The following is a 21676-nucleotide window of genomic DNA, read 5'->3' on the forward strand; positions in this document are numbered from 1 at the left end:
ATTCTCGCCGAGACAAGCTCAACCACAGTTTCCCCGGCTTTCTCCCAATCGGGCAGGTCTATGCGGCTTCTATCGTGCGTGGACTGTCGACCATACGCTCCCTATAAAGACCAAGGGGACCTCGACACTTCACCAGACTTGACTTTATCCTTCCAAGACCAAATTTCTCACAAGATTTCACCTCTTTGGAATCACTTTCTCACCATGGCTGCCCCCGATACTACTTCAATTCCCGGTTACACCATCTTTCGGGAAACCGACTATGAGAGTGTGGCCGCTGCCGCGATGCTGCCGCAAACTACACCACACCCACTAGGTATGAAATGGGCCTGCACCTCCAGCCTAGAGATCCCGAGAAGCAGTAGATGCTTCCGAGATTTACTTCCAACCCTTCTATCACTTCTACCACCAGTCGCTCCAGGACCTCACTGATGATTGCGCAACAGACCAGCTCAGCATCAAGGAAATTCCCCAGGCAGCTCAAATCATCCGAGACTACCTTAGCCCCAAGACCGTCAAGTTCAACTGCATTACCTTGCGCGAGCCCCGGAAGGCCGAGTATCAGGCTTATCGTGCTGGGAAGGTCCCGGTTCCGGACCGCCGTGCTTTTGCCATCGTCATCGAACGCGAGAGCCAACAGGTCTCCGAATTGGTGGTGAACTTGAAGTCGCAAAAGGTGGAGTTGTATAAGCCTGTCAAGGACGTGATGCCCACTTTGACCCTGGAGGATCTGGATGTCATGGAGCGCGTCGCTCGCCAAGATCCCCGCGTCATTCGTGCCTGCGAGGAGATCGGCATCACGGATATGAACAAGGTCTACTTTGATGCGTGGGCCATCGGCATCGATGAGCGATGGGGCTTTGAGCGCCGCCTTCAGCAGGGTCTCGCCTACTACCGCGCCTCAGAGTCTGACAACCAATACGCTCATCCACTGGACTTCAGCGTTGTGGCAGATACTGAGACGGAAGAGGTTCTCAGCGTGGACGTGCGCACCGTCAATGGCGAACGAGTCCCAATCCCTATGGAAGAACACAACTACCTGCCCGAATTTATCGGCGACAAATACAACCATGACCGCCTCAAGCCCATTGACATCATCCAGCCTCAGGGCGTTTCCTTCAAGGTCCGCGGTAACGAGCTGACCTGGGCCAACTTCAAGATGCACATCGGCTTCAACTACCGCGAGGGTATCGTGATCTCCGACGTACGCACCCACGATATGTACGAGAACCGGGAACGAACCCTCTTCAACCGTATCTCCGTCGTCGAGATGGTCGTTCCCTATGGTTGTCCCGAGGGCCCCCACCACAAGAAGCACGCCTTTGATGTTGGCGAGTACGGGTCCGGTCTCATGACCAACTCCCTCAAGCTGGGCTGTGACTGTAAGGGCGTCATTCACTATATGGATGGAGTCGTGTCGACTGCCAAGGGCGAGGCTGCCGTGATCAAGAACGCCATTTGCATCCACGAGGAGGATAACGGCCTGTTGTACAAGCACACCGACTTCCGCGACGGATCTGTGATCTCCGCTCGTGATCGCAAGCTCATCGTCTCCCAAATCATCACCGCTGCCAACTATGAGTACGGCTTCTATCACATCTTCTCGCTCGACGGCACCTACAAGCTCGAGATGAAGCTGACGGGTATGCTCAACACCTACTCTCTCCACTCCACCGAACAGGCCGCTCCCTACGGCACCCAAGTGGCACCCAACGTCACTGCTCACAACCACCAACACATCTTCTCCCTCCGGATCGATCCCGAGATCGACGGAACCAACAACACCGTCGTCCAGAGCGACGCTGTTTCAGCCGACCACGCCGTGGGCTCTCCCGAAAACCCCTACGGCAACGCTTTCCTCTGCAAAAAGACTCCTCTCCGCACATCCCTCGAGGGCGCGGCCGATTACTGCTACGAGACCCAGCGCTCGTGGGACATCATCAACCCCAACCGGATCAACCCTGTGGCCAACAAGCCCATCGGGTACAAGATTCTTAACAACAACTGCCCCCCTCTCCTCGCCAAGCCCGGGAGCACAGTCTACAAGCGCGCGGGCTTTGCTCGCAAGCCTCTCTGGGTCACTCCCTATAAGGACTACGAGCTCTTCCCCGCAGGTGACTACGTCTGCCAGTCCCAGGGCGAAGAAGACCACCCGCACAACTCGACCATTGTCGACTGGGCCAAGCGCAATGAAAACATCGAGAACACCGATATCGTCTGCTACTTGCAGTTTGGTCTCACGCATTTCCCTCGCACGGAGGACTTCCCCGTCATGCCTGCCGAGCCGGTCAGCATCATGCTGCGAGCCTCGAACTTCTCTGTGAAGAACCCCGGTCTTTGGGTGCCTCCTTCGTCGGTCTGCGTCGACACTCAGTCTAAGAATGCCTTTTCCACGTCTTGTTGTGCTTCCAAGGGGCCGGCTAGATTGTAATACATGATGTCACATGAAGAAATGGATGGGGGTGGGGGAGTGTTGGGATCTAGGGCTATTTGGCTTGGTTGCCAATGGGACAACTTGTACATAACATCTTTCTCTTTCTGTTTTGAGTTCAAAGATACCTCCTGTCTGTTTAGGACATGCATGAAGTGAAGAAAAATCTTTTCATTGATCAAGAAACACTCGACCCAAATTCGATCTAGAGACCTGTAATCGGTGCCCAGTCTAAATGAAACTCATCATGACACCCGAGAAGAAACGCGGCAATCTAAGCTCCGCCGGTACGGGACCGCTTGGGCGTTGAATTGGCGCAGAGAAGGAACATCGGTTAAAAGATCATCCCGTGAAGACAGCAGTGCGTTTTACATGATCAAATCGGGGAATTGAGAATTCATCGTGATCATCATTCATGTTTTGTTTTCACGTTTCTTCCAAGGCGAAATTCCCCTGCAAGACGGCTCCCAAGTAGATATTCCATGTGTTTGACATCATTCAAATGAATTCCTTCATGCGGACGCGGAGAGGCTTCAGGGCCTCGGTACGTCAGCATGAAGCCTCGATAGAGAAAAATTCTGCGAGTATCAATAGCGATCACTTAGTCGGGTTCACTCATCTCTTCTCACTCTTCTAACTCTTCCTGTTGGAACTACACCGCACTTCTCACTTTCATCATGAGAAAAACGAGTGTCTCTGAAGATCCGAATCTGGCGGAGAATCTGGATGCGTAAGTGAGTCCGGTATGCTTTCCAGGCAGAAGACTTACTCCAACTAGCTTTCTTACCTCATGCCACGACCAAGTGGTAACCATTCGCGTCAAGTCAACTGAAGGAAGGGCATTCAGGGTCTCGAAAAAACTGTTGACTGAGAAGGCCCCATACTTCGCCAAAATGTTTTCGGGCGGCTTCTTGGAAAGTGAGAAAGATGAGGTCCTCCTCGAAGAAATCGATGGGGTCGTCTCCGAAGCAAGCGTTGCCACACTTATCTTCTGGTTCTACAAAGATGAGATCAAATTGACCCTGGGAACTTGTGAATCGGAGAGGACTTCCCGGACTACACTCTATATCTCTGCCGCGATCGAAGTTGCAAGGCTGGCTGATATGTACGGCGTCACTGGGTTTGAAGAACCGCTGGCAGAGTCAATCAGACAGTCTCTGTGTTCGTCCTTCGAATGGGGTGATACGGGACTCGAGAATATTTACGATCAAGATTTGGCTTCCTCAGAGAATCTCCCCGCGGGGCATCCTGTACGGCGAGCGTTGGCAAAGACTTTCGTTGCAAGTCTCATGAGGTCGTGTGATTATCGAAATTTTGCCTCCGATCAGCTGACGGCATACCCAAACCTCGCGGTGGAGATAATACGGGAAACGATAAAAGCTCTGGACACACTTGAAACTCCCAAGCGTGGGTTTACGAGGTTCACCATAACTGATCCGATCAACCTTAAGGATTGTGGCCTGAAACTCCCAGGTCTCATTCGTAACCCGAGCGACCGGAATCTTCAACATGTCTGGCTCTAATTCTCGTGAACTACCTGCTTCAGTATCTAGTCGTGTGGTGGTCAGTGGACTCATTGCTCAGTGTGGAATGACCGCTAGGTCCCCTCGCGACCCTCCTTTTCGGTGCCAAAAATCAATTGAAGCCTGCAAGAACGAGGCAATAGCTTGAGAAAAGCAAGAAGCTGATTCTCGTGGTTCTATTCTTGGCTAGGTAGTGGAATAGACTCTCGCATAACAAAGCGCCTCTATTTCAGATCCATACATCTTAGGCTTACGGTCTTGTCGGTTTCACTTGGTAGATACGGATCTTGACGAATTCCATCCTCACCACTACTCTTTAAATTCGACTAATAGCTGGATACCCACCGGCACTGTTCGTATACAGTGCTTTCAGGTTTGAGTCTCATGGGGATTTGCTGTTGGAAAAGCAGCTTGGCAGCATAAACATGCGTCTTTTGCTTAGTTCGAAATGGCGGAAACTAGGTTAGCTGGTCTAGGCTTCCGTATAAAGGAAACCAGAAAAGTGAATTAATTTCAATCATCTTGGTAAATTACGGGGTACCATTTGAAGTCGTTCCCTGGTTTCGCCGTGATTATTCTCCAGGAAACACTCGAAACAGCGAGGACATTCCGTACATGTTGCCCTTGATTGTATTTCTCGACCCGATCCTCCGTGAGGAGGTTAAGCTAGCCGGTTGAGTCACATTCTCAGTCCTATTAATCTGGTTGTATCTGATGTCTCCCGTTGCCATATTGTTTGCTTTCTGCGTATGACACGCACTCAAAGCTTTAGATCAATAACGGGTGCGGCATTCAGTCCACCCCCTTTTTTTCCAGGCACAACCTCAACCGACGTGAACTCTGTGTCAATCTTCCTATACTGCACCTTTATGTGAGAAATCTCTCGTCAAATGACGTCTCCGGAGTTTATTCAATCAAATACCACATCAACGTGGATCAGTCGCCTACCACGGAAGGATGGACTATCTGAAATCATCTCTTCTTCCGACTTGTATAATAGTGCGAAGACCCTGCAATCATATTTCACGCCATACAATCACACAGTCGCAATTCTGACGCTTGAGCAGGCTACGGTCGATCTACCATAGGCCCCTGATGACTGTCTGGGTTGCATCATATGACAAGACTTTCAAAGTGTCGAAGATCCGTGTGGTTGAAAACCGCTATGTTTGCCCACACCTTCTCCTAGAACGTCCTAGAAGACCAAAAACAAGAGGTAGTGATGCAGGAGATTGACTGCGCTGTCTCGAAAGCGAGTGTCGCGTCACGTCTTTTTAGGGTTTGTTTACACCAAAGAAGTCAAGTTTACGCGGACAATCCACGAAGAGCAATATGATGGTTATGACGATAGACGATGGGAACAGGAACACATCTTTGCTGTTCTGGAACTTGCCAACTGCGCATGTATGTGTAGAGTTTGAGGGTTTCTTGAATGAGGCATGTGCGAATCCCTGATTGATGCCGTGGAACCCTATCTCCCACCCCGGATATCGAGGGCATTCTCGATTATCTCGAAGGAGCACATGGCTTCTCCAGAGGTACTACCTACCGATCACCCTTTGCGCCGGGGAATGGTCAAGCGCTTTTATTCCTACTACTCAGACTGAACGTCTCTGGCGCCCTGATCGTGCCTTTGAATCCTCTCCGGCCCTATCTGCGGATGTTCTGGGGCAACTGCTACCAGCTCTGGGTTTCCGCTGAGTTTGTTTGGAGACGCTTGTCAATGCATTTGACACTTATGCATGCCCAGATAGACCAAGGAGACCGAGAGCTGCGCGGGCTTCTACACGATCGTGACGGATAGACTGTTGCCGCACTATTTTTCTCTCGCGTTCACTGCTATTGAAAGGGGTGTTTTCAAGACTTCAAAGTTTGATTCAAGTGCATCGAGTTCGGCCCTCTCCAACCATTGACTCAGAGGCTATGACGATGATTGCAGCCATCCTTTTGAAGGAACTTTGATCGACCGGTCAGCACTTCAATGCTATATTGATGCAATACCCATTTCTAGCAACAGCTGCAAGTCTACTATGCTGGTGCTAGAACTCCCCGTTTTAAATAGGCCGCTTATGCTTGATTTATGTATTCTGTGCTTCCAGTGGAACATCTAGAGTTGCTATTTAGCATCTGCTCGACGAAAAAAACACCAGGTACCCGCTTTCTCGTTCAAGGCATTCCTATCAAGCAGCATACCTTCGTTTGGTCTCAGGTAGCTCTGCTCTGGACTCAGGGAGACTGCAACCTTGTATTGGTCTTAAGTATTGACTAGGTAGGTTTCTGCCCAGAGTTCGAGAGTTCTAGGTATTTCTATACCTCTGTGTCTCTTTCTCTCCGCTTTTCTTCACTCTTCACTCTTCACTCTCTTCTCTCTTCACTCTCTTCACTCTCTTCACTCTCTTCACTCTCTTCACTCTCTTCACTCTCTTCACTCTCTTCACTCTCTTCACTCTCTTCACTCTCTTCACTCTCTTCACTCTCTTCACTCTCTTCACTCTCTTCACTCTCTTCACTCTCTTCACTCTCTTCACTCTCTTCACTCTCTTCACTCTCTTCACTCTCTTCACTCTCTTCACTCTCTTCACTCTCTTCACTCTCTTCACTCTCTTCACTCTCTTCACTCTCTTCACTCTCTTCACTCTCTTCACTCTCTTCACTCTCTTCACTCTCTTCACTCTCTTCACTCTCTTCACTCTCTTCACTCTCTTCACTCTCTTCCTTCACTCTCTTCACTCTCTTCACTCTCTTCACTCTCTTCACTCTCTTCTTCGCCTCCGACCTCCTCATCTACACTCTCAACGCACCCGTTCACACAGACGGGTTTTCAAAATTCCAGCTCAAGTTCACTTCCTCTTATCATCTTCCTGCACGTCTTTCGGCTCGAAGCTGTATCACCATCACCCTTACCTACACCCATCGACCGGATCGTCTATCGTGGAAGGTACCGAGCGCTATGGATCAGTCACCTTCCCAAGATAGCGTATCCTCCGAGCCAGACCTGACTCCCCAAGACTTCAGTTGCTCGGACGCCTTGGACTCGTGAGTCGGCCCACATTATCACTCCTCCCTTGGAAGGTACAGTACAACGCATGGATTTGACATTCGATTAGTGTTCTTTCCGTCCATCACGGCCCACAAGTGGCTATTCGCGTCGCATCGAGCGATAGGGTCTTTCACGTCTCAAGGGGGCTGCTCGCAGAACACTCACCATACTTCGCCAGGATGTTCTTCGGCCCCTTCCAGGAGGGTCAAGCACAGGAGGTGGTGTTGCAGGACATCGATGGCGTTGTATCCGAAGCCAGTGTTGCAACACTCCTCATGTGGATCTACACAAAGGACGTCAAGTTGACGTGGACCCTTGACGAATCCGATGGTATCGCCTGGCAAGAGCGATACATCTCCGTTAATCTCGAGTTCTTGAGGTGTGCCGATATGTACGGTGTCCGGGGAGGCTTCGAAACAACAGTTGCAGAGTCTTTGATGATGGTCCTACGAGAGGGATCAGATCTGAACTCACCTCACTCGGATATCGCCATCTACGTCACAGAGGAACACATGGCGTCTTTGGAGGTTCTGCCTGTTGACCACCCTGTTCGCCGGGAAATGGTCAAACTGTTTGTTTCCTTTTACCTGAAGCCGCCTTTCGACAGAACGTATCATGATCTGCGCTCGGCACCACGCTTCTCTGCGGACATTCTAGTTGAATTACTGGATAACCTCGGCTCTCTTCGACTCTGCGTTGACACGATTCTCGACCGACTCAATTCTGTTGACCAGATTGGACATGTGGACATTGAGCTTGGCCAACTTGAGCTTGCTCCAGAATGAGAAGCTTCTATCGATTCGCCTGACCGTCGCACATACTGCATCACCTGAACTTTGAAGATTTGACGCTCAATGCAATTGCAGCACATCTGAGATTTCATTCATCAATCATAGATTCTAGGGTCATGGAGGCGATTTCCTGCGAGCTCTGATGTAGTTGCGTTCAACCGCAGGCTCGTGAGGAGAAACAGACATTTTAAAAAACAAGTTTAAGCTCACCTAGACTCCTATCGGGATCTCCCCGTCTTGACATGTAATCAAAACTTTCGACCCCTTAGAAGGATTCATATCATACTTGAATCTTGGAACATTCAGAGGCACCTCGGTCAAGACTTCATGGTCTATAAGTAACGACCTACGTCGCATCGAGTAAGAAGATCGTCTAAGTCTTCAGGCACCTTCTCGCTGACCATTCGCCTCTTTCCAAGAAGATGCTTTCTGGCCACTTTTTTGAAGCCACAGTAAGAGGTGGTATTGCGGGACATTGTCGACGTTAGGATGAAGCCAGTGTCGTAACTCTTCTCATTTGGCTCTACGCGCAAAACGTCAAGTTGACATGGACAACTGATTCATTCGACGATTCCACTCAATAAGAATAATATATGTCTGTCATTTCTGAATGATCGGAGATTGCTGGAAAATACATTGTCCTTTTCTCTGAAAGCGACGGATATATGAATTCCAAGCCGAATTTATGAAAGTGCCCTGTAGAGTTTCTTTCCGAGCTGGAAATTGAATGCTCCTTCTTGGCTTCCTCCGAAATTCAAAAGTCATTCTCGACGCCACATATCACTTGGAAGCTAAGTTATGACTCTAGGCTAATGATTCACTAGAGTACTCACGGGTGTTGCGAAACGGCACCTATCACTTGGGTTCCAGCACCCCTAGAAAGTGGGTTGGTAGTAGTCCAGCTATAGGTGTATTTTCAAAGCGTTAAGTGGGAAAGAGCAGGCACCAAGCTAAATTTCTCAAATTTATGATAGAATCAAGTGGCACCTTATTACCTGGTATGCACCCCAAGCACACCATCAGGTATTACTCACATGTCACTCCTGACTCACCTCTCCTCCATGTCCTGCCTGGCTTTTATTCGACTTCACGTCATCCTTCTGCATTAAGTTTTCTACTTATTGCTCCATTTGTATTTATCTCAAACTTAGCCTCATCCCCACTATCCACGTTCAGGATTTTGCTTCGTGTTCAGAGTGATGGCCGATATATCAGGCTGGTTGAGCGGATTACATGGGGAGGCGGAGTCCGAGAAGAATTCAATCAGTAACCATCGTGATCAGCAGAGAATAGAGATAAAGCGGGGTTGGCGATGACGGAAATCCTGTCACGAACATGCGTATAGAGCCATCGGGATATCTTCCTAACAGGCGCGCCTCGCGAAAGTCACCGACGAAGGCTTTCGTCGCTCACTTTCTCGCCGCGAACAAATCCCCGGACACCTCTGATATGCACTCGGACCGATTCTGGTTACCGGGCCGTTTCAAGACATGGTGAAGATACTGCAAGAATGCCGCCGTGATTGGATTACCACAGACCCGGTTCCAAAAAGAAAGCTCACTTGGTGATGCGCGGAAAGACTTGATATGGGTTGGAAACTCCAAGTTGTCGTGATTTTGGCACAGAACTTGTCTTCATGACTATGCTTCGGGGATCTAATCGACATAATCAACCAGCACGATACACGAGAATTAAGTGGATACGTCGAGCAGGAATGGGGACAAACATTACATGGAACAGCCGGCCTCAACAACTAGCAGCCAAGCATGCAGATACAGGAGGTACCTGTTAAATATAGACATGCAAAGAACATCGTTTTCTCAAGACTCAGGCCGGGCACGCCACTTTGCCCCAAGAGAGGCAACGAGATCAAGACATGTTACACGTCGGGTGGATCTTCCACATAAGAAATACAAAAGAGGAATAGACAACGTGGGATTTTGACTGAGATCAGGCGCTTGTGCTAGCCATACTCTTACCATTCAGCTACTCTGATCACATCTCTGCTCGATGACTGTGACGTGCGAAGACTCGGTATTGTCGTGCTGAAGATGTTGGATGCCGAATTGTCAGAAGTGTTCTTGGAAGAATCACGACTACGCTGATCGGGGCGGAAACCAGAAATGACTAACTATCGGCAATGAAATTCCAAAACATACTATAACATTAATTCTTTAACTTTACTCAATCCATCCCAAGAAACACAGACCCACCATCTCACAGCTCCTCCTCGACTTCCTCAGCCTGAGCCTGATTCAAGTCCAGTTCCCACATCTTAGCATCCACCTTCAATTGATCCTCATCGCCCGAAGCCTTTCCGGCCCCAAACTTCTTCACATCCCACTTTTCCACCCTCTCGACACCAGACAACTCATCCCCGAATTCATCGACCAAATCGTCGTTCAAACGCTGATACTCAGCAAAGTCCTTCGGCCAGTCGCCCAGACGCTGTACCGCCAGTTTAAGCAGCTGCATGTGCTGGCGCACCTGTTCGACGTCAGAGATGGAGCTTTGCATCTGGCTGTCTCCAATCTCGATACCGTAGGACGAGCCATCCATGCTCATGTTCCCATCGATGCCACCTTCGACGTCGCCGTGGAAGGGATCGACAAAGGTGCGCAGCAGGGTTTCGTGGACGCTGGCGATCTTCTTGTAGTACTTGTAGGCCATGTGTTGACCTCCTTTCTCTGCTTGGTATCGCTGCGCGATGCCTGCGTAGAGCTGAGACAGAAGAGTGGACATTTCCAACGTGCTTTGGTGGCGAGCGCCGTTGACACGGCGACAATTGTATACAATGTCCTCGGCCAGACGGGACGCTTTGAGGACGTCACCCGCCAGATAGCGAGCGAGTATGTAGCGACGAGCTAATTGAAGGGTCACCGCAGGCGACCAATCGGGTTGTTGATTGCGGCTGTTCCACAGCCCAGATAGAACCCACGAAAGGTTCTTGTAGTCCTTTTGCTCGCCCAGGACGCTGATCAAGATGTTCAGGTATTCGAGGTTGACGTGGGCTAAACTGATTTTCAAGTCCCCAACGACACGGAGAACATCCTGAACGATCACACTGGAGACGCCAATCAATTTCTTCTGGGTGTTGTGATCCGGTCGGAGAGAGGCCGTCCGTCCGGTGATGTTGATTCCGAGCGAAAGAACAAACTTGACAATCGCTGCCGATCGATACTCGTCATGGGCGGAGATATACTTGAACGATGCAAAAGCAAGATCGCATGCACAATCATAGTCCTTCTTCTGCAGCAGATCGACCACGCGATGAGTACTGGCGATGCCGACGGACCGGATGAAATTGGTGGATTTGTGATTCTGCAAATGATCCAGAATGGTCGACAGGAAAACCTTGACCAATTTGGTCTCGACTAGCTTCGTCCGCTTGCCCTCGTTGGCGATAAAGTACGCAGTATAATCATCAAAGACGCGGGTTGCAGCCTCTTGGCGATTGTTGGAGAGCAGGAAATGGTAAAGCCGGGAGGCAGAAAGCGAGACGGTGTGGAACGAGCTACTCTTCGCACGAATGCAGCTGCGGAAATCTTCAAAGTAAACATACTCGGCAGTGAGTATTGCCAGAACTTCGGTGATGGTCTTCTTGTGCTGGAGTAGACTAAGCTCGAGCTGAGCCAAGAATATCAAGCTTTGTCGACCCTTCGCTGTGAGGTCAAAGTTGAAGACCTTGACATTCTTTGTCTCTTTCATGACAACTTGACGATATAGCTCTTGCGTTATCTCCGTCGCCTTGGCTACCTGCTTGGTGGTAATGTAGCCCTCGGCTATGGTTGACGCAGCAGCCACGAGACGGGTGGAAGAGCTCTCCGTCTGCAGAATCTGCACGGTCGATTCCTTGAGCTCTGTCAGAACGACCTCTGAACTTTCGCTGTATTTGGAATGAAACGTCACAATTTCTTTCAACTTAGTCAACGACTCTTCATGAGCCCAGCCATGAGTCTCTCGAACAGTAGTCATGCGCTTGCGCATAACCTTCGAGAACCGCTCGATTTGAGTCGATGACATTGTCTCTGTTTTTGAGGTGATGGTTGTGGTTTGTTCTTCGTAGAGTCCGTCAAGAATGGCAATCACCTCCTCTCGATCAAATTCAGCAACCTTCATTGCGAGTAGTTCCTCGTAGAGGGCAATTGCATCAGCCTCGAACCGCTTCGACTCCTGGCAAACTCTAGCGAGGCTCAACGTCGCCTTGACGGTGATCAAAGCCGTAGCACCAAAGATCGTCTTCACTTTGCTGTGGTAATCAACCGAGACTTTGTGTATCTCACTGTACTCGACCCGGACATGACGAAGGCAGTAAGTGTAGCGCGAGAAAGTTTCATGAACAAAGTCCGCCGATTGGAACTTGGCGCTGCGCTTATGATCATGTAGGAATGTTCCAAAAAGCAGCGCATAATAAGACACGGCATCTGAGTAGCGACTCTGGTTCCACAGCTCGGTCAACACAATAATGAGCGGCTCAAGTGCGTCTTGTTGACAGTGGGGAGAGTCTTTGTTCATGGCTCTAATGAGACGCTGGTAGTACTCAATCGAGATGGGCCTTGGACGAGTCAACTCAGCGAGGGTCCAGAGTGCTTTAATGACGATAGGGTGCTCGGGACCGTAATGGGCAACATAATCATCGAGGATCTCCTGGCGAGTGCTGATGACCAAATCCAGCTGGCACGATTCTTCGTAGTAGAGTAGCAAGCCCGTCGAGACGCGCTCGCGAGTCTTGTCATCCACGGGTTTGGTGGCACGAACTGCTCGGAATACACGGAGGCGGATTCCCTCTTCGCGGCTGAAGCGACGACGATAATGATAGCACTGACAGAGGCGCTCAGCGAGCTCAACACACTTTTCAATGTGTTTGCTCGGAAGAAGGACATCTTCAATGGAAGGGGCAAACAGTGAGGGCCAAAGGCCGTGTAAAACCTTCTTGACGACACGCGTAGCATCTCTCCAACGGTGCTGGGCGACGTACAGCTCTACCAGCGTATATGTGGCGGTGAAAGAGCTTTCATTGATGGTGTTGATGGAGGTGGAAGCTTCAAAGACGATTTCCTCAAGCACAGTTTCGGATACAACAGTTGATGAAGAGCTTGCCTGGTGAACCACTTGTTGAGAAGTATACTCGATACTTTTGCTGATCTCTTTGTACTCCGCGGACTCGGTCTTGTTGACACTCTTGTAGTATTGCGCACAGTGTTTGTAGATACTCAAGGCTGTTGTAGACAGACCCACAGTGGCCATGATCATGGCAATTTCCCGGAAATGGACAGATGTCGATTCGGTCACCGAGAAATTCGTACTGCGGTATTCTTCCCAGACACTAGACAGGATCGAAGTCGCTTCGGATTCGCGTTTTTGTGATTGTAGGAACCTGGAGTAGACCGTGACCGATTTCAACTTGATCTGCTCCCAGTACTCGGAGATTTGCACGCGACACTCCATGCTCGATCGCTGCCAAATTTCCACGTATACACGCTCGGCTTCAACAAAGTGGCCTTGCGCGACGTAAGTTTGCGCTTTCAGCAACAGAGCCTCAAAGTCGAAGGCTTCCGAAAGATACTCATCCAGCTCAGTATCCAAGGTGAAAAGCGCTCCGCCCTCGCTGGAGGCCCGGCGCCCTCTCAAATGCACGTGAAGATTTCCATGGCCATCGCTGTCCGTATCTTCATAGCGACCTCCTGTGATGACTTTGATTTTTGCTTCAATCTCTCTGATTCTGATGTCTTCCTTGAGTAGGCGGTGGTGGTCAAGCAGAATTCTGAGAGTAGCCACAACTTTCTCAGAGCTACTACCATAGTGAATTTGGTAGCACTCAACGAGGAGATAGAGGATCTCCTCCCGCCTCTTCATGATCTCAGTCTTGGTACTGGTTATCTGATCTACTGTCAGATCCAAGAAGATACTCGAAATTTGCAAAGTAATGATATGCTTGATGCCGAGCAATTTGCGGCTGGCTACAGCCACCTCATAGAGCAGCGAAGCTGCCTCGGAGAACTGTCTCATATCTCGGCGTAGAAGAGCGAGAAATATCATTGACTGCAAGCTGACTTTGTGATCTGGAGTCAGAATGTGGCGGTTCATACCATTGACAATGGTCAGATACGTCAAAAGCGTGGGCGTGGAGATACTCTGCCACAACGAGCTCTGGAGTAACAACAGAGTGACGTTGGCAGGAAATTGTTTTCCGAATTCTTTAGCAGCAAGAGCCTCGCCACCATTCGAATAACCTTTTGTGTTTCGGAGGTGGTGCGGCCAATATCGCACGCAAAAGTCAAGAAGTGTGTGCTTCTGCACAAGCATATTGACGTCATGGCGATCCAACCCGGTCATTGAAGGGTCATGCTGCTCGATCACGGTAGCCTTGATATAAATCAAGAGTCGAGTCAGCAGATCAGCATGTCGATCTTTGACAGTGGATAGAAGCTTCCCCTTTGCATACGCGTCCAGGACAGCCACGCGGATCAGCCCGTGACGAAGGGATACTTGAGCATCCTGTATGGTGACGAGTGAGGTGAAAGGCTTCAGATTGGCAAGAGTGTCAATCTTGCGATCAGATATGATCTGCTTATCGACATGAACCAGAGCCAAGGTGGTCAATTCCTTCAACGTTAGAGGTCTCTCAGCTGTTGCAAGCCAAAGAAGCATCAATCGACTCTCCTCGCTGATGTCGGTGGATGCGAGTACATGAGTGACAAAGTCAGCCACGCCCCATTTGCCGTTGATCATGAAATCCGTCATCTTGTGCAAGGCCTCAAGAGAGGTCTCATGACAAATGCGCTTAACAGCAAGCTTAGCCCACAAGAATGAGCCATGAGACGCCTCTGTAATTTGATCCACAATCGTCTCCTGCTCCATCTCACCCAATTCATGAAAGACTCGGCATTTCTCGAATGACTTTCTCGCGACGGCGGCAATATCGTCAGCAATTCTGCTTTCAGTGACTGAAATCCCCATTGCTTTGTCCTTGGTGGAAGGTTTCTCAGATCCAAGGGTGATGAGTCTCACTCCCGCAGCACTGGCAGTAGCAGTAGTCAGTCTCTCCAGCAAAGCAGTCTCTCCGCAAGTAGCTTCGTCAAGGCCATCGATCACGAGAACGAGCTCCTTGGCACCACGTAATGAGGCAGACAGAGCACGCTCGAGGGAGTTCCATAGAATGTCCTCGTATTCCGGCAGACTAAACGTGGTGCGTGCACGATCAAAGGCATCCCTCAAGATGTTCAGCAACTGGATGTTACCGATGCGCTTCTCAAAAAGTTGGGACAAAATTGTCTTTGCGATGGCGATTGGGGTAGTCTGAACAGGAACACGGGCATCTGAAGACAATTAGTGTCCGAAATTTAGGCACTGCTCTGGGTTAAACAGATTCCAGCACTCACTGATGGGAACGAATATAGTGTTGTAAATTACGCCGCCAACATGCTCTTGCAGACGATCAACAATCACCGAAGCAAGAACAGATTTGCCGGATCCAGGCGCTCCGTATAGAGATAACTTTTGACAGTCGCTCTTCAGAAAACGAGCCAAGTACGGGCCAAGCCACAGACAGGTCATCTCCTCGCGCTCAAGAGCAAGTTGAGATGTATTCTCCACGAGGTGGGTGAGCACACGGTCCTCAGGAGCCAGCCATGATCGTAGTTCGTTGACAATGGTAACTAAAATTCATTGACACTGGTCAGCTTTTTCAAAGTCCCGGTGTCGGTGCTTGTGACGGTTAGACGACGTCGGGATAAGGACGTACCATGCTCAGAGTCTATATTCTCCTTAACGAGCTGGTGTCGCCACATAGCCTCCGTTATCTTTTTACATCGATCCCTGAAGGATTGAATTTGACTTGGGAAGGTGTCATAGATATTGACCGAGACAGAGGCAGTAGTGAGCCCCCGGATAGCTTTGTGGTAGTATGTCGATACCGAAGCGACGAGTGTGACGAGATCGGACAGTGCCAAGATCAGCTGCTCCTTGATCTCTTGGGAGACGGCGAACAGCTCCGTCCTCTCAAGAAGATTCACCAGTGCGGAAGAAGTGCTGTAAAAAAAGCCGAAAGAGATCATCAGAGCAGGGGCGTTGTCTTTACCCAGCTATTTTTCACCCGAAGATCGATTAGTAAAGTGCAGCCAACGAACTGAACCCATAATCGACTCACCTCAAGAAGCATCGCACAATATCCATACGACAATTGCGCAGCCAGATAACTGTCCCCGGCAAAATCCCGAATTCCATTGTCAAATGAGTGGAGCCTATCGATGAAGAGCTGAGCCCAAGAAAGGACCTTGTCGTAACTGCTACCTTCTGGTGGCAAGTGGTTCATACGCTCAACTCGGATCCAATCAACAATGGAGTGGTAGGAAGTGTTCAAGAGAAGAGAGGATGCGCTATTGCCAAGCTCATTGCCGCTCCGACGGTGAAGAGCTTGAACTACATTGGTGATATTCGAGCTGCCCACGCCATTGTATCTGCGCGCAAGCCCATTTTCACGCCGTGCCGAACGGCCATTCTGAGAGACACTGTCATCGAAAGTAGCAGAAAAAGATGAGACTTGGCGAGAGTTTGCAGGTCGATTGGCAAAGAACGACGATGACATATTCCCGGGGAGGGGGAGATAATGCCAGGAGCCATCACGACGGGATGAAAGACTGGGAATGAAGGAACAGACTCAGGTGATAAGGAAGTCCGCAGTGAGAGACTGGGCTGCTCTAACTGTGGGCACTGGGGAGGAGTCTCAGGCGGATGTTGTGGTGGTTTGTGAAGGGGTTGGCTGCTATGTTCGGGGGAAGAATCGAGTACTACTGCTCTCGAGCGCAAGCTCGTGAGGCAGTCAAAGATGCGACGCAGACCCGTCTTCGGTAGAGAGAAAGAGTTGGAAGAGATACGAGAGTACTGTGCACACTTCAGAAAAAGTTGAGGGAAAGAAGCCCTTAAAGGCAGATGCAAAAATGCTTTTGTAGGTGGATGTTTCTTTTTCCATGTAACAGTAGACATTCATACTCTGCGCTTCATGTTCGACCAAAGCTGAACCAGGCGAGCTGCACAACTGAAGCGCATATTCTCATTTGACTTTTCCGCCACAATTTGACAAACTCCCGAGACTCACGCGACACTAGATCCTAATCCCTGATGCGCTCGATTCGACGACAATACTGAATCATCGGCGAAATCCGAATCGTCGTCAAGTACGAGAGGATAAGTGAATAACCTTCACTGGCGGGCCGCCTAGACTGCCCTGTGGCGCCCACAGTCTTCAAAGACGATCGAGGTGGATGCCATTCAGAAGCTGAGGTGGCCGGAGTTGCCGCAATGAAGTGTATTGCGAGCACGGCCGACGAGAAGGACACGGCGGCCGAACGATCCGATGAACCGTTTCAGGTGCATTGGAACCAATCGCGTCCCCAGTTTAGAAGGACAGAGCTTGGGAATCTGCAGCATAAAAATGTGGCTTGAAGCGACGACACACACAGCTCGCTCATGTCGGCCTTAATTCCCCAGCGAGGAAGTCTGCTGCTGCTGCAGCAGCGCGGGGGTGACAAGAGGCTTGAGCATAATCCTGGCTGGCTGAACCGACAGCAGCTCCTGAGCGCTAGCGAAAAACCAATTGTGACAGAACCGATTGTGAAAGTGAATGAATTCATCTTCAAGCCGGCCGCTGGAGAATAACACAGCTCGTTGAAGGTGCTACTAGTGTTTTTGGTAACATCTTCATGCTTTCATGTGTGGCTGGCTGACTCTTTCGAGGCGAAGAACCTTTCCCTTGCGATTTGAGATGCCGGCACATTTTCCTGCATCTGAGGTAGCAGACAAATGATTTGTCTTCCCCCCATACCCTCCCGATGACTTGGAAGTCGTCGTTATGTCTGTCAGTCGCTCGTTGGCGAGCCTGAGTCTAAATCACGACTCAAGAGTTTGGGTTGGTGCCAAATCGAGACGACGCACGGCACAGGACGGTGCATCAACTGGCATAGAACCGGCGCACGTGATTCGCTCCGCTCTGCACGGGCTCGTGCGCTGAGGGGGGCGCCGGTTGAAGACTGACAGCTCATGTCGACGAATGCTGAAGAGCACGAACCATCCAGTCAGCTACAGGCTGCATCGTGAACAAGAGGAGATTTTACCTGACACGCACTACGTAGCATGAGAACGGACACTTTTTGTTCCGGACTTGCAGGTCGCAAAAGTGCTAGGATTGGACTGCATGTTCAAATATGATCGTATGTACTCTATCTCTTGGGTTTGAAGACCACAAGTTCCATGTTGGCGAAATGAGTAAGGCAAATATCCAATTCGCAGAAAGAGCGCATCATTCGGTGAATAGTTCAATGTTCACTCAATCAACATAGTATTTTTTAGACAAGTTGGAACTTCAGATCGAGAAGCAAGCTAGTGGACTGGGGTAGAAGGAACGGAAGCGAACGGTGGCTGGCCGAGTAGCGAGTACGAGTCCTATTTCATGCATGTCTATAGCTGCGCCAACGCTCGGGTTGACCGTGGGTTATTTTTAATCCAGACTGAGTCGAGAGCCGAAGACCGAACCAAATACGAACCACGCCGACTGATCAATATTCAAGACAATGCCCACCTGAGGTCAATCTGCGAGGAGGTCCTTGTAGTTCGCACCCACACATGGAACCAGCAAAAATTTCTGAAATTCGTCCAACTCCCCTGTCACTCGTCCTTCTTTCCATGCCATCGAGAAGTCACCATACAGAAGCGTTTGTGACCTCGTCGGTATACTGCCCGGCCAGTCCGTGCTTGTGGGACACTCCCATAACTCAGACACAGGTGTGACGGGGAGCATGCTGAGAATCTTCGCCTGGGTGCAATGGCCGAACTTGAGCGACCAGTAAAGACTATCGAGCAGGACCGAGATGATCACAGTCCGACGAATGCTTTCAAGAAAGATCCAGTCCTGCCAAGTGTTTGGGTTGACTAGGTCCTCGCCCTGAATCTGCAAACGCGTGGTCCAGCTCCGTAGCATCTCCATATCCTGCTCGGCTAGGTTGCGTTGGCGTGAGGTACCCTGGAACAGTTGAATGATTTGGAAGATGAGCAACGCTTGGACCGAGGCGAGAAGCTCTCTGAGAGATGAGATTTTTTGCAGTTGTTTCATCAGGGACTTGGACTTGTTCTCGAGGACTCGTACTGTCAAGGCTTCGGTCTCTGGAGTCCTTGAAAAATACGCCGCTGTGACCGCGAAAGCGTCCTGCATGGCAGTGGGCATGTCAGATCCGTATAGCTGAGGATGCAGGAATGGCGTTGCCCCTGATCGAGCAAACAATTCCGGAAATGAGTTGATGTTCCGAAGAAGTTTCTCTGTTGACCACTGATCTGGACGAACAATATCGGGGAAGAAGATAGCTGGGCAGAAATTCGGCATGGTGGGCAAGGATGGGGATCTGTCAAAATGTCGCGACGCCGCAAGCGTGGATGAGTCAGTCCACATATCGGGGTGGGAAGAAACCCGAGCAAAGGAGATCTCAAAATCAGTGTCCATATCCGATCGGATATCTGACAGCGGACTTGCGGAGTCTACTGTGGAGGGCCGGGTCTTCATCCGAGGCGAGTTGAGGTATGTGCATCTTAAGCCGCGCTCTGAGCATCGCGAGCACTGCGGAGTTTGGCGATTGCAACGGCGCTTGCCTTCCGCACAGATCGTGCATGATTTCTGCCGCGAGCGGCTCTTGGCAGTTCTGGTCGACATATTGACAGTTGGCAGTTGTTTGCGCGAACGTCAGGTGTAACCAGAGGAGATGAGTTGGAGTAGGACCGTTGAAGACTTGAATAGTAAGCACGAGATGGGCCTCCGCCCACGCCCGCTGAAACTCCGCAAACTCCGCAGACCAGCCCGCACCGAACCATACATTCCAGTTCGGGGTTAGTCCACTGAGGGTCAGGCGCTCCACAGTCCACGGCGATAGCTTCACACTGTGAGGCCTGATGCGTTTATCGTGTCTTGTGTAAGCACAACCCCCCAAAATCAGCTCTAGTCATCGTCTAGCTGGCCTAGCTTGTGACCCTTTTATGTTGTTCATTGTAAATCCTTCCTCAAAGTTGGAACTATAAGTAAGGCTCTCATCTCCTCTGCTAGGAATTTTCCGTAACCCATCACACATCTTTCATCATCAACTTCCACAACCTCATATCAACTGAACAATCGCCATGGCTATCGTAGAGCTCATTCTGCCAGAGCTCAAGCCTGATCAGGCCTCCCTCGAAGAGCTTGTGCGAAACTGGCCTCAGTCCATGGCAAAGCTGACCAATCCCAACCCGGGATTCTTGCATGCCTTCCATGGCTGGGTCCTGACTGAAGACGGACGCAATGTACGAGATGAGAACAGAAAAATCATTCTGTTCGGTATGTTCTCCCGGACAGACGCACAGCCCTCTCAGAATGGAGGGTGATGTCACTTTTTGGGCGCCTCGTTACTAATGACCTGTCTCTCGCCAGAGTGGGACAAATTGGAATCTTTCACTGCGTTCATCAAAACATCCAGAGTCAGGGATTTTGCCAAGTCAGTCGGGCATCTCTTTACCGGTCCACCAATACCACAGGTCTTCCAGACCAACATCAGTACTGAAGATGCTGCTCGAGCCTTGAGCCTCGACATTTTCCGTCTGCAAGTACAGAGCCTGGAAGCTGCTGCATCTGCAATTCGCATCTGGGAAGGCATATCTTCGCATTTGAAGAAGCAACACGGAGAGGATGTCATTGTTTCCTATGGCAGGAGTCAGAATCTAGAAGATGAGCTTGTCGTGGGTTTCATCGCTTGGCAAAGACCAGAGGTAAGCTACTTGAACACCAGGTCACCGGATGAACTTGTTGAATCATCGCTAAGCCAAATACAGAGCGCTGTATCTCAGGATGCCAAACTTGATGCCATGTGGACCCAGCTGAGGAGCGCAGGTGAGCTCTCGTGCATCAATGTGAGCCTGGAGGAGATGAGCATTCCTCCTGTGGGCTCGACTGCCGTCGAACCATGATCGTCTTCTTCTCGTTTGCCCTTGTTTTATTAACATATGTGATGTTCTAATATGACCGTTATTTATGTTGGACTGTATTTTGGATGAATAGCGTAGAACTTCATAGTAACAGTATCAAATATATGTTGGTAGTCATACCTAAGTAGTCAGTGAAAGCTCAAAGTCAATCAATCTGTAGGAATAGAATCCCAGCCGCGCCCAACGCACTCCCTCATGGAATCCAATGCTACCCATAAATAATTGCTACTTCTCAGCAACATTCTCACTTCTCTTCTTTCCCTTATTTCTCATCTCAGCAAGTTAACTGAGTGATAATCAGATAACAACCGCAGGCGTAGGCGTAGGCGTAGGCGTCGGACACTCCTGCAATTTCAATCTCTGAATGCAGAGCACATCACCCGGCTGCAAGTTCGTGCAAGAGTCATTGATGTCTGGATTCCACTGGAAAAGCTGGTCCAGAGTAAAAGAATCGGGATGAGAGTCGCGAATGTGGACGCAGTCATCGCCTAGAGTAACGCGGTAACGAACAAGACCTGGATGACGGGGAGACTGATTAGTAGTCAGTCCGTTCGCGAACGAATGACCTTAAAACGTGAAACAGAACGAAGAGCGGTTTCCTTACAGCCTTTTGGACGAGCAATAGCCTTTGGCTTTGAAGGCGCGTTCTGCACGATGGATGAGGAAAAGGCGGACGAAGCCAGGAGGCTGAGGGCTAGGAGGCCCATTTGGGGGGACGTGATGATCATGTTTGTGAAGAGAACTTCAAGACTCGGCGTGTCAAGTCTTTGGGAGAGAATCCAAATGCAGGAATTTTGATAGAACAGTCTTGTAGTGAACAGACAAGCCTGCTTTATGTATGAGACCAGCGAATGTGAAAACCCAGCCCAAGAAAGTCACAGCTCCATCTCATGCT

At 50.0% G+C, this 21676-nt stretch overlaps 9 protein-coding genes across 9 annotated transcripts; 5 read left to right on the forward strand and 4 right to left on the reverse strand.

Moving 5' to 3' along the window:
- Window positions 1-204: 204 nt before the first annotated feature.
- Window positions 205-2431, forward strand: N7539_005239 (peroxisomal copper amine oxidase; the record flags this gene model as incomplete). Its single annotated transcript, XM_056934841.1, has 2 exons — window positions 205-316; window positions 447-2431. The coding sequence occupies 2 exons, from the start codon at window positions 205-207 to the stop codon at window positions 2429-2431; spliced, it is 2097 nt and encodes a 698-aa protein (XP_056790035.1).
- Window positions 2432-3108: 677 nt separating this feature from the next.
- Window positions 3109-3954, forward strand: N7539_005240 (uncharacterized protein; the record flags this gene model as incomplete). The annotated part of the gene is made up of 2 exons (XM_056934842.1): window positions 3109-3161; window positions 3210-3954. 2 exons carry the CDS (start codon window positions 3109-3111, stop codon window positions 3952-3954), a joined length of 798 nt encoding a protein of 265 aa, XP_056790036.1.
- Window positions 3955-6309: 2355 nt separating this feature from the next.
- On the reverse strand, window positions 6310-6738 carry N7539_005241 (uncharacterized protein; the record flags this gene model as incomplete). The annotated part of the gene is made up of 1 exon (XM_056934843.1): window positions 6310-6738. The coding sequence occupies one exon, from the start codon at window positions 6736-6738 to the stop codon at window positions 6310-6312; it is 429 nt and encodes a 142-aa protein (XP_056790037.1).
- Window positions 6739-6904: 166 nt separating this feature from the next.
- Window positions 6905-7779, forward strand: N7539_005242 (BTB/POZ domain-containing protein; the record flags this gene model as incomplete). The annotated part of the gene is made up of 2 exons (XM_056934844.1): window positions 6905-6990; window positions 7062-7779. The coding sequence occupies 2 exons, from the start codon at window positions 6905-6907 to the stop codon at window positions 7777-7779; spliced, it is 804 nt and encodes a 267-aa protein (XP_056790038.1).
- Window positions 7780-10002: 2223 nt separating this feature from the next.
- On the reverse strand, window positions 10003-16423 carry N7539_005243 (NACHT domain protein; the record flags this gene model as incomplete). Its single annotated transcript, XM_056934845.1, has 4 exons — window positions 10003-15104; window positions 15168-15443; window positions 15530-15869; window positions 15935-16423. Coding segments are annotated over 4 exons (6207 nt in total), but the record flags the coding sequence as incomplete, so codon positions are not given.
- Window positions 16424-17085: 662 nt separating this feature from the next.
- Window positions 17086-17442, forward strand: N7539_005244 (uncharacterized protein; the record flags this gene model as incomplete). Its single annotated transcript, XM_056934846.1, has 2 exons — window positions 17086-17154; window positions 17275-17442. 2 exons carry the CDS (start codon window positions 17086-17088, stop codon window positions 17440-17442), a joined length of 237 nt encoding a protein of 78 aa, XP_056790040.1.
- Window positions 17443-18367: 925 nt separating this feature from the next.
- On the reverse strand, window positions 18368-19483 carry N7539_005245 (Zn(II)2Cys6 transcription factor domain-containing protein; the record flags this gene model as incomplete). The annotated part of the gene is made up of 1 exon (XM_056934847.1): window positions 18368-19483. One exon carries the CDS (start codon window positions 19481-19483, stop codon window positions 18368-18370), a length of 1116 nt encoding a protein of 371 aa, XP_056790041.1.
- Window positions 19484-19941: 458 nt separating this feature from the next.
- N7539_005246 (uncharacterized protein) lies at window positions 19942-20763 on the forward strand (the record flags this gene model as incomplete). Its single annotated transcript, XM_056934848.1, has 3 exons — window positions 19942-20137; window positions 20231-20565; window positions 20629-20763. The coding sequence occupies 3 exons, from the start codon at window positions 19942-19944 to the stop codon at window positions 20761-20763; spliced, it is 666 nt and encodes a 221-aa protein (XP_056790042.1).
- A 315-nt stretch (window positions 20764-21078) lies between these two features.
- On the reverse strand, window positions 21079-21488 carry N7539_005247 (uncharacterized protein; the record flags this gene model as incomplete). The annotated part of the gene is made up of 2 exons (XM_056934849.1): window positions 21079-21296; window positions 21386-21488. The coding sequence occupies 2 exons, from the start codon at window positions 21486-21488 to the stop codon at window positions 21079-21081; spliced, it is 321 nt and encodes a 106-aa protein (XP_056790043.1).
- Between the last annotated feature and the right edge of the window lie 188 nt (window positions 21489-21676).

Source organism: Penicillium diatomitis (assembly GCF_028827545.1).
Source record: "Penicillium diatomitis strain IBT 30728 chromosome Unknown utg000005l_segment0_segment0, whole genome shotgun sequence".
Classification (NCBI taxonomy): domain Eukaryota; kingdom Fungi; phylum Ascomycota; class Eurotiomycetes; order Eurotiales; family Aspergillaceae; genus Penicillium; species Penicillium diatomitis.